The sequence below is a fragment of the Maylandia zebra genome, linkage group LG9, assembly GCF_041146795.1.
Source record: "Maylandia zebra isolate NMK-2024a linkage group LG9, Mzebra_GT3a, whole genome shotgun sequence".
Lineage (NCBI taxonomy): Eukaryota > Metazoa > Chordata > Actinopteri > Cichliformes > Cichlidae > Maylandia > Maylandia zebra.
The window spans coordinates 15,470,238-15,482,290 of record NC_135175.1 but is presented as its reverse complement, the minus strand read 5'-3'; the positions used below and the strand labels follow the sequence as shown (position 1 = coordinate 15,482,290).

The 12,053-nt window shown below is 39.4% G+C and overlaps 1 protein-coding gene across 1 annotated transcript; it reads left to right on the top strand.

Moving 5' to 3' along the window:
• The first annotated feature begins 2,127 nt into the window (after nucleotides 1-2,127).
• On the top strand, nucleotides 2,128-8,364 carry LOC106675350 (uncharacterized). The gene is made up of 8 exons (XM_076888063.1): nucleotides 2,128-2,239; nucleotides 3,461-3,670; nucleotides 3,788-4,810; nucleotides 4,973-5,140; nucleotides 5,213-6,071; nucleotides 6,190-6,310; nucleotides 7,137-7,294; nucleotides 7,933-8,364. Exons 2-3 carry the CDS (start codon nucleotides 3,472-3,474, stop codon nucleotides 4,492-4,494), a joined length of 906 nt encoding a protein of 301 aa, XP_076744178.1. The 5' UTR covers nucleotides 2,128-2,239; nucleotides 3,461-3,471; the 3' UTR covers nucleotides 4,495-4,810; nucleotides 4,973-5,140; nucleotides 5,213-6,071; nucleotides 6,190-6,310; nucleotides 7,137-7,294; nucleotides 7,933-8,364.
• Nucleotides 8,365-12,053: the final 3,689 nt, after the last annotated feature.

The following is a 12,053-nucleotide window of genomic DNA, read 5'->3' as shown; positions in this document are numbered from 1 at the left end:
ACTGACACTGCATGAACAGGTGCCTAAAATAAGCAATCAATACCGCCCAAATCACATGACCCACCATAAACTATCACAAAATACTTTCAATACAAACCTCTTAAACATAACCATCAGAAATCACACAGTTAACTACAGCATGAAATCTGTATATTAAGTTCAGACAGGCCTCTTACAATCATGATCTACAAGATTTGATGGGATTGTTAAAAAGTGAGTGAATCTTTCCGAAATCTTGCTGCCATGTTCTTCTTCTTTGGGTTTGGCAGGCTAGATGCATCAGTGGTGTGTTACTGCCATCTACTGTTCATTATTTCCCAAGTCAGTCTTCTTCTGATTAAACAGGCTGGACTCCAGCTAGAAGCACAAAGTCAGCCTCAGATCCCTAAACTGTCTTATATAGACTAGCACTGTGTAGATATTGTAACTGTGTATTTGTTTTAGTGCAGCTGTCCAGGTTCAGAAGTGTGTGCATGTTGAACACAGTTTCTGTGTACCATTTTCTGATGAATTTGCTTCAAGATGGATAAGTCATGTCACAAAGCTTTGACCATCTGGAGCTGGTTTCTTCAACATCACAATGACTTCACTGCACTCAAATACAACGGTGCAGCTTTAGGATGTGGTGTAACAGAAGTTTCACATGATTGATGTGCAGCCAAATAATTTGCCGCAACTGTGTCATGTTGTCATGTCAACAAGGACCAAAATGTCTGAGGAGTGTTTTCAGCTTGTTGTTGAATGTAAATCATGACTCAAAGAAGATCTGAAGGCAAAAGAAGATCCAACCTGGTGCTACCAAAGTGTGACTAATAAAGTTACCAGACCACACTGTAACAAAAGTCAGTAAAATATACAGTAAAACACCGTCAAATTCCAACGGTAATGGAGCTTAAAACCAAAAACTTCCTTTTACTGTATTAAATAGATTGAATAACCGTTAATTGTGAGACTGGATAAAACTTTGTTTTTTACTGTAATAAAATGTTGAAATTATAAATATTTTCTGTGAAAACAAATAAATAGTTAAATCATCTTTTACTGCTTACGTCACGTAAACACAGAGTTTTCAGACAGCAGCATTGGTGATTTATATAGAGAGTCTGCATGTCAATCATCATCTGTTCCAACCACATCAGATGACTTTGTACCCTTGATTTCCAAGCCTGCTGCACAGTCTATTACAGATGAAGATAACATGGAAATGCCCCCTGAATTCTGTGATCTTTTTCTGAGAAACGTTTCACTATTCTACTTAAAATTGCAGGGTCAGTTTCTACTGCCTGCTTCAACAAAACAGAACATTGTGGAGGAAATGCAGAACCTACATGAGTTGGGACAGACATACAGTTTGGGTAAACTTGCATCACTGTTAAAAGATGACACATCATTATCAGAGGAGGACATCAACAAAGTCTGCGAGTCTGTCAAAAGCTATGATCTTTTTTCTGCATGTCATACCGGGCCATTGAGGACAGTGCACTCCAGAGCTCAGACCTTTAAAAAAGCCTTCAACTATGTGGAACCAAAGAAAATATTTTTAGGGAGAGATGAAAACAGAAAAGATAGGTTTGCCTATTATGTGCCTTTAAGAGAGACTTTGAGATGTCTGCTAGAGTCTGATCTGTGGCAGAAATCAGAAGAGCCCTCTACTGAGCCTCCTGCTGATTTTCTGTGTGACATAAGTGATAGTAAGCTGTTTTAAATCAAATGATTTTTTTGGTCAAAACCCATCATGTCTCAAGCTAGTACTCTACCAGGATGCCTTTGAAGTCGCTAACCCTTTAGGCTCTGCAAGGACAAAACACAAGGTATTAGCTGTATATGCATCAGTGGCAAACTTGCCACTTCATGTACGCTCAGACACAGATCACATGTCTCTTGTCTTACTGTGCAGGGAGAAAGATTTTAAAGAGTTTGGTCATGCTAATGTGTTCTCTGAATTACTGGCAGACTTGAAAGAATTGGAGAACAGTGGGATTGTTGCATCAGATGAAACTAGAGTCAAAGGAACTTTGTTTTGCATTGCTGGTGATAATCTGGGTTCTCACTGTATTGGTGGCTTCACTGAAAACTTTAGTTCTTCAAAGTTCTGCAGGTACTGCCTGATAATGAAATCTGAATTTCAGGGTGCTGACCCAAATCTGTGTGGACCAGAACGTACCAAAGAGAACTACAACTCTGCTGTTGATCGCCTCCAGATTGACAATACACCAGACGTCGAAGGAGTGAAGTTCAGGTCAGAGTTCAATTCACTGAAATACTTCAACGTTTGTATGCCAGGCTTGCCACCATGTCTAGGTCATGATATCTTTGAGGGAGTTTTGGCTTATGATGTGGCACTGTATCTGAAATACTTCATAAAGAAAAAAGCATGGTTCACTTACTCCACTCTGAACCGACGCATCAAACGGTTTAGTTACCATGCCTCTGATGCTTCTACAAAGCCATCTGAGGTCAGTCCTCAAGCAGCTAAACTCTCAGGACAGGCTATACAGAACTGGAACTTCCTCCAATTGCTGCCTCTCATAGTTGGTGACATAGTGACAGACCCCACAGATGATGTGTGGAACTTAACTCTGCAGCTGAAAGATATTGTAGACATGGTGTGTGCTCAGAAAATTTCAGTGGCTCAGGTAGCATATCTTGATATTCTTATTCAAGAATATTTAGAGTCAAGAAAAGCTCTGTTCCCAGAATGCAACCTGAGACCAAAACACCATTTTCTACGCCATTACCCAGCACTGATTCTGAAATTTGGCCCACTGATAAGATTATGGACAATGCGCTTTGAAAGTAAGCACAGTTATTTCAAGAGGTGTGCCAGAAATCTGAAAAATTTCAAAAACCTCTGCCATACACTCTCTGAAAGACATCAGATGTTTCAAGCCTATCTTGCAGCAGGGTCATTGTGTCAATCTGTCTTGAAAGTCAAAGATGGTTCTCCATTTTACTCAGTGCTGTACAGTAAAGCCATTCAAGAAGCAGTTCAAATGTTTGACTTTACTGAAACCAATACAAAGGTCACAGTAGAAATGATGTACAAGGGAACACAGTACAAGAAAGGACACTTCCTTGTCACAGGGGGCTCTGACTCTGTTGAGTTTGGAGAAGTAGTTCTCATTTTGATTAAGAATGACAGTGTTTATTTTCTGGTGTCGGTGCACGTTACAGAATACCATTCTCAGTATCATCTGCACTCAGTAAGAAAGGAAAAAGAAAAGATGCAGTGTGTGAACATCATTGACTTAATTGATTTCTATCCATTAACATCTTACATGAAGTATGGGTACCAAATGGTTCCATTGAAACACAGTGTGCTGTCACAATAATGGTGCTGTTAGTTTGGTACTTACGAAACACTGTATAAAAGTGTAGTATCAAGCAAGATCAGCTTCATGTTTTAAGACCAAAGGTACCACTTGGTGTAAATTGACCTTTATTCACATTCTTTTATCAGACATCTCGGAAATGGGGGGCAGCATAAGGAGTTCCATTACTAAGGTGCTGCCGGACCTGTCGGCCTTAATCCTTGAAATTGTACTGGAGGCACTACAATCATTAGGAGTGGAGACATCTGAGGACTTGCAGTTCATCAGTGAGACTGATCTGAACTCTGTCCTGAGACCAGTTCAGGCAAGAAAACTGCTGGCTGCCTGGAAACAAACCAGTAAGTATTATGATTTCATTGCACAATAGCCACGAAGGGCTTTCTGTTTTTTCTATTATGCTTTGGCCAAGGTCCAAAAAGTACAATTAATCTATTGTTTGTGATATTGTTTTACAGCACCAAATATGGAAATTTCAAGCCAGGCCAGCATATCGTCTCTATCTTCTTGCTCCTCATTTTCTGCCTCCCCCTCACCCAGTCCAATATATTCTCTAGACTGGGTAGATAACTTTAGAATTCCAAGTGAAGATTTTCCAGAAGACTTGATCCAGTGTCTTCAGAGAGAGAAAAAACCAACGCCTCGATTGCGGAGGGAGATGATCCGCATCATTGTGAAGGAGATGATGAAAGCCTGTGCCTCTCCAAGTAGAAGAGCCTCGACTGAAATTGCAAAAAAACTGGTTGCGATGTATCCCAAGTCACTGCAGGATGTCATAGAGGGGGATGTGGTAGGACAGGGGTACCACTCTTTGGTAAAACAGATTCAGGCACGAATTGAAAATGTGAAGAGGTCTACTTCACCAGTGTTACAGAAGCGCAAACAGGGAGGATCAGATGACACTGATGAAGTGACACCTGAAAAGCGAGCATCTGTTCAAGACACATATGGCTGCATAAAGTGGGACATGAAGTTTTTGCCAGTCAGTGAGACACTGGAAACCCAGCAGAAGAAAGAACGTATGAAGATTCTCAGTGAACAGACAAGCTTCAGTCATGAAGAAGTAAAAACTCTAATGAAATGCACCTACTACTCTCAGCGCAAAGCAATAAACAGCAAACCCTCAAAGAAGAGTAGCCTTTTTTGTTTCAGGCGATTGGAATGACAGTCCATTTTGAAGAACTTACTGGGGTACCGCTGAAAGAAACTTTCCTCACCAGTCTGGAAAATAAGGGAAAATGGCTTCTGGACTTTCTGAAAGCCACTTGTGCAGACAAGAGCAAGCGTGTCTTGGAGGCTGTCATAAAGCTTCGAATGCAGAGGGGACAGCTGAAGGGCTGCTCAGAAGACCTGAAAGATATAATGCTCCTCCTATTTCGATGAAAAAGAGGAGACCCTCTTCCACTATGTTGATGAAACATGTCTGGCAAAAGAAGTCCAAGTGGAAAGCCTGCCTGTGACACCATGTATCATTGTTTGTGGTGAATTGAAAATCAGTACAGTGTGCACAGAAGTGCACAGAACCTAAGCTAATGCAAGGATACGCTATATTAAATGTCTGCACTTTCACTATTTTAAGACACATTTGAATAGTAAAGGGGGTTTTACAGTTAAATTTTTTTACACTTGTATTTCATTCCAAGGATCCTCCTTCTTTGCATCGAGACTGTTCATGCTCAGCATTGACCACAAAGTTGTAAATGACCAAATACTGACTTCATCTCTGCAATCTGTCTTATGCTTGGTAGCTACTACTGCCTGAACATCCACTATCCCCTGGAACTTGGCTCCACACTTGAATTTCTTCAGAGGTAATTCTTTTACTTTTCCCTTTTTTTTTTTCATTGTATAGTGTTTTATTATGGATTATTGTGTTTATCAAGGTGTTTCTTCAACATTAACCCAGAGAAGGGAACAAAAGTTGAAAAAACTAAGAAGAAGACACTGCATGTGAACCCAAGAGTACTCACCCTCATCGCCGATCTCTCTGATCACGAGTGGCGAGAGACCGTTTAAAGACATTTTGAACAGATTGGTACAGTCAGCTTAACTGTACCTTGACTGGGAACTACTGTGTTGTTTATGTTTTCAGTTATCCCAGCTGATATTGAGTACTGTGCTCTTACCTGATTTCTGTTATCACAGGCATGCTTTTCAGAGGTTTTGACCATACATCTTTAAACAATCCCTCTAACTAGTGATTGTTACTGAGAACTGTACTTTTGATGTTTCAGAGATGTTCTATATTCTATACAACAGAGTTTAAACTATTTGAATTTTGTATTGCCCTAATTAGCAAACAAGTGTTGCACTGAACTGTTAACATTGAAATTTAAACAGCACTGTCTGTTACAAACATTACTTGACTTTAACTGTTATTATAGCATTTTGTAGCTGTACGTTTCTGCAAAAGTGATGTCACAAGCTTATGTGCTTGGTCAAATTCATGTTTTCCTGACAATGGTTAATATACATTTGTTAGTTGACTTTAAGTGTAGAGCTTAAGCAGTTTTGGCTTTCTTCTTTTCATAATGCCAGGAGAAGCTTTAGATGCTTGTTTTGCCTTTATTTGATTAAAGCAATATATTTGACTAGCAGCAAGTGTGTGGAGGTCAAAATATGTTCAAGACAATAAAAATGTCAGTGAAGGACATCTGAAATTTTGTTGCATTGGTTTTCTGATGCATGTGTTTTAAGGCTTAAGGGTGGTGGCACAGCTAAGACCCAAGAGTCTCTTTCAAGGTTAGTAAAGTAAACAGATTCAAGAAGATATTTTACACATTTCTTTGTTGTCTGTCTCTAAATCTTATTTTGTCTTTATTATGATTAAAAAGGTTTGTTTTGTTCCTGCCCTTTTCAGACACTGAATTTGAGCAGAAACCATAAGGATACTCAAAGGACCTGTGTGTCACGGTATGGCATGGCACACCGTGGAAGGAGTGGGGAAGGAGGACCCAGGCGCGGTACTCTGTGTATAAACAGTGCGTTTATTTACAGTGATGGTAGAAAGTAACAATAAATCCCCGTGTTCTCCCAGACTCCCGTGTCGTGTCTCCCCGTGAATAGTCCGTGTTTCTGTGCTCTCCGCTCCCATGTCAGCACCCCCCGGTGCTCGCTGCTCCCGTGTCTTCCACGCTCCTCCTGCGGGAAACAAAAGACGCAGCCGTCAGGACACTTACAACTGCGGGCACGCACACACACACACACACACACAGCTCCAAGACTCTCCTAAGTAGCTCCCCCGACGCAGGGCCACACCCCTCAGGCCTGCAGGTGGCTGAGCTCCATCCTCCAAGCATCCCCGCAGACATAACACACACACTCACATCTACAATCATGGAGGAGAGCAGCAGCAATACCAAAATACATATAATAATAATAATAATAATAATAATACATGACTGCTCAGGGATCCTGGGTCGCCCAGTCCCAGGACCCTGACACTGTGACTCTCAGGAAATGGTGAGATTTCAGGTCATAATCTTTTTTCTCCATTAAATTCATTTTCCTTTTTCCCTTTACAATATTGCTGTTTTGTTTTTGTAAACAGCATCAAATGAGAGGGACAGATGAAACAGTTTCAAGACAATGGCAGGAAAAACATGCTAAAGATTGAAACAAACCTTGGCTGAAAATATTTGGTATGTGTTTTACCGTAAATCAAATTGTTGAAAAACATTCAGCTACACTGCAACACAGGGAAACTTGATTTGCACTTATTTTGTTACTTTAATTTCTTGTCTCATTATTTTTGTCAGTTATTATTGTTTATGGTGTATGCCCTTCTTGTTTTCTTTCTGAATACAGAAGGTATCTAGCCAGTCCACAATGAAAGCTTCGTTGCACCCCATGAGTCTTCTGGCAGAAATGATGGCGGCTGTATTCTTTGGTTTCCCTAAACATCACACCCTGCCTGTTTATACGAGGCTCTTCAATTAAGTCTGCACCCAAAGTTTCAATAAGAGGTAAGCAGTGGTATTATTCAAGTTTTGCTAAAGAAAGATGGACAGGAGACACTAATCTTAATCAGCCAAGCTCAGGTTCATGTCCAGGTGAGCAGTTTCATACACTATAAAATGTAGATTGAATGATAGGTCTCATCACCATGCATTCTGCCATTAAGTTCAAGTTCTATGATAAATCAATAGGAAACTTAAATACGTTTTCCAACAAATTATGATTGTGATTAGGGCTGCGTTGTCCATGTATCACTTTTACATAAGTAGATTTAAAGGATAACTATTGCCAAAATGGAACCTGGGCTGTTTTTTTTACTGTATCGATTTTGATGCGCTCAAATTTATGCCCCGGCCCCCTAGTATTCCCATTCACTGGCTATTGACCACAAAACAAAATCACGGTCAATCTCAAAAACGGCTCGTTTGTCGTAATTATGCTTTTAGATATAAGTTTGTCTCGTTTACAGTAGAAAAAACCAAAAAAACAGCCCAAGTTGCATTTTGACAATAACTATCCTTTAAGAACTGTATATTTTACACTTAAGAAATCATTTATCATTAGATCTGTTTTTGGCAGCACGTTTTGTTCATTTCTGTGCATTGTGCTCAAGCACTGATCAAACTTTGTCAATTTTTTGCTGCAGAGGGGATCCTGCCAGTCCAAAGTGAACTCCTGATGGACATTGAAGTACTCCTGCAGAGCTTGTATCTTCGACACCATGCGCATTAGAAACTCCACTGAGTCCTTTCCTTCACCAAGGCAGGACCCAGTGACTCATTACTGTTGATAGGTCAGGGGCAGGTAATATTTTGTTTCATGTTTATTCATTCCTCCATGGATTACCAGCCATATATATGGACACATGCTGTATTCTCAGGATCTATGCTGTTTTGTAGGAATAGAGAAAATGATATGTTTAGTCTGTTTTCAAATGGTATGTCAAATTTTCTCATTGTTTATCAGTAATATTCTCTACCTTGGTTGTATATGAGCATCTTTAGATTTTTCTATATTTAGCGGTTGCAAATGTAAAATGTACGGTAAACCATTTATGTTCCTCATATTGTACTGTATTTTTAGCGGTAAAATACCGGCAGCTGTGATTGCCAGGAATTTACCGAAAATGTATCTGGTCAAAATAAAATGCTGTAATTTGTTATACAATTTCACTGTGTCTTTTACTGTCAAAGGTTTTAATAAGGTTTAACATATTTCTGTTATTTGTACAGTTATTTACAATAATAGGGTCTATCCTATTACTGTTAAATTAACAACAAATTACTGTAAATAATATTACATTATAACTTTTTTTTTTACTGCAAATATCCGTAAAAAGCTATGGAAAGTTGCATTTTTTTTTACATTAAATTGCTGTATAATTAACAAATATATTTGTTTTTTTTCTATCATGATTTTTGGTAAAATAATACGTTGTCTACCTTAAAATTTAGGGTTACAAAACCAGTATACCGTATTGTCTTTTACAGATTCCACATTTTTTTCACCGTATATTCCTGGCAACCACAGCTGCCGGTATTTTACCGTAAATTTGACAGTTTTTTTTTTTTTTTTTTTTTTTTTTTTTTTACAGTGCATGTTCTGTTTAACATTTCTTGAAAATGTGACATCATCAGGAGGAATTCTGGCTGTAATTTCTTGAGAGAATGACGGCACTGTAATCGAACACACCAAGTTTGTTTGTAACATTTAGATGATAAACTCAAAGTATTTGAGCAATTCAATTCAGTTCAATTCAATTTTATTTATATAGCGCCAAATCACAACAAAAGTCACCTCAAGGCGCTTCATAGGTACAGAGAAAAACCCAACAATCATATGACCCCCTATGAGCAAGCACTTTGGCGACAGTGGGAAGGAAAAACTCCCTTTTAACAGGAAGAAACCTCCGGCAGAACCAGGCTCAGGGAGGGGCGGCCATCTGCTGCGACCGGTTGGGGCGAGAGAAGGAAAACAGGATGAAAGACATGCTGTGGAGGAGAGACAGAGGTTAATAACAGATATGATTCAATGCAGAGAGGTCTATTAACACATACTGAGTGAGAAAGGTGACTGGAAAGGAAAAACTGAATGCATCATGGGAATCCCCCGGCAGCCTACGTCTATTGCAGCATAACTAAGGGAGGATTCAGGATCACCTGGTCCAGCCCTAACTATATGCTTTAGCAAAAAGGAAAGTTTTAAGCCTAATCTTGAAAGTAGAGATAGTGTCTGTCTCCTGAATCCAAACTGGAAGCTGGTTCCACAGAAGAGGGGCCTGAAAACTGAAGGCTCTCCCTCCCATTCTACTTTTAAATACTCTAGGAACAACAAGTAGGCCTGCAGAGCGAGAGCGAAGTGCTCTAATAGGGTGATATGGTACTACAAGGTCATTAAGATAAGATGGGGTCTGATTATTTAAGACCTTGTATGTGAGGAGCAGGATTTTGAATTCAATTCTGGATTTAACAGGAAGCCAATGAAGGGAAGCCAAAACAGGAGAAATATGATCTCTCTCTTTCTAGTCCCTGTCAGGACTCTTGCTGCAGCATTTTGGATTAGCTGAAGGCTTTTCAGGGAGTTTTTAGGACATCCTGATAATAATGAATTACAGTAGTCCAGCCTGGAAGTAATAAATGCATGAACTAGTTTTTCAGCATCACTCTGAGACAGGATATTTCTAATTTTAGAGATGTTGCACAAATGGAAGAAAGCAGTCTTACATATTTGTTTAATATGTGCGTTGAAGGACATGTCCTGGTCAAAAATGACTCCAAGGTTCCTCACAGTGTTACTGGAGGCCAAGGTAATGCCATCCAGAGTAAGAATCTGGTTAGATGCCATATTTCTAAGATTTTCAGGGCCGAGTACAATAACCTCAGTTTTATCTGAATTAAGAAGCAGAAAGTTAGCGGCCATCTTTATGTCTTTAAGACATTCCTGCAGTTTGGTGTGTGTTATCTGGCTTCATGGACAGATAGAGCTGGGTGTCATCTGCATAGCAGTGAAAATGTATGCTATGTCTTCTAATGATGCTGCCTAAGGGAAGCATGTATAATGTAAACAGAATTGGTCCTAGCACTGAACCCTGTGGAACTCCATAATTAACCTCAGTGTGTGAAGAGGACTCTCCATTTACATGAACAAACTGGAGTCTATTAGATAGATATGATACAAACCACTGCAGCGCAGTACCTGTAATACCTACAGCATGTTCTAATCGCTCTAATAGGATATAAATCTACCTCCACCTGACTGGGGATGTTTCATCTTCACTACATCCTCTGTTTGATTGTCTGAGCGATGTCAAAGACTGGTTATCACGTAACTTTCTTACTTTAAATGAAAAGAAGACAGAAATTATTGTTTTTGATAGAAATATGCCTCTGGGACAACTGACTGGCACATTCGGGCCTGTTGCTAACCACCTCACTGATGCTGCTAGGAATCGTGGAGTTTTCATGGATAGTTCCTTCAAACTAGATAAACAGGTCTCTACTGTGGTAAAAACCAGCTTTCACCAACTACGCCTAATTTCTAAGGCTAAACCTTACATACCACACAAAGATCTGGAGAAACTCATTCATGCTTTCATCACTCCAAGACTGGATTATTGTAATTCTCTCTACTTGGGCCTACAATCTTCTCTTCTTCAGCGTTTGCAGCTGGTCCAAAATGCCGCAGCACGTCTCTTGACCGGCACTAGAAAGTACGATTCTATCACCCCTGTTCTGGCAAATTTACACTGGCTTCCTATTAAATACCGAATTGATTTTAAAATTTTATTGTTTACTTATAAAATTCAAAACAATATGGCACCTGACTACCTAGCTGATCTCCTCTGTCTGTATAGCCCTCAGAGAGCACTAAGATCATCGGGCCAACTGCTCTTAGTGCAACCTAGGTCTCGGCTGAAGACCAGAGGAGACCGTGCCTTTGCCATTGCTGCACCCAGGTTATGGAATACTCTTCCTCTTCATATTCGCGCATCAGATTCCATTCAGTCTTTTAAATCACGTTTAAAAACGTATTTGTTTAACCTGGCATTCAAGGCGAATTAGGATAATTTACATCTGGCTTTGCATTTAGATTATGTAATTATTTTATATTTTATTTATATCTGTAATTTATATTTTATATTGTGATTTTTATCTGTATCATGATTTTACTGGAAAGCACTTTGGTGTACTTCGGGCTTTAAAAATGTGCTATATAAATACATTTTGATTGATTGATTGATTTGATTATGGTCAACAGTATCGAACGCTGCACTAAGGTCTAGCAGGACAAGCACAGAGATGAGTCCACTGTCAGAGGCCATAAGAAGATCATTTGTAACCTTCACTAAAGCTGTTTCTGTGCTGTGATGAGCTCTGAAACCTGACTGAAACTCTTCAAATAAACCATTCCTCTGCAGATGATCTGTTAGCTGTTTGACAACTACTCTTTCAAGGATTTTTGATATGAAAGGAAGGTTGGAGTTTGGCCTATAATTAGCTAAGACTGCTGGGTCTAGAGATGGCTTTTTGAGTTAAAGTTTAACTACAGCCAGCTTGAAGGCCTGTGGTACATAGCCGATCATTAGAGATAGGTTGATCATATTTAAGATTGAAGAATTAATTAATGGCAGGACTTCTTTGAGCAGTTTTGTAGGAATGGGGTCTAAAAGACACGTTGATGGTTTGGAGAAAGTAATTATTGAAGTTAACTTAGAAAGATCAATTGGAGAAAAAGAGTCTAACTTAACATCAATGGTACTAAGAGTAG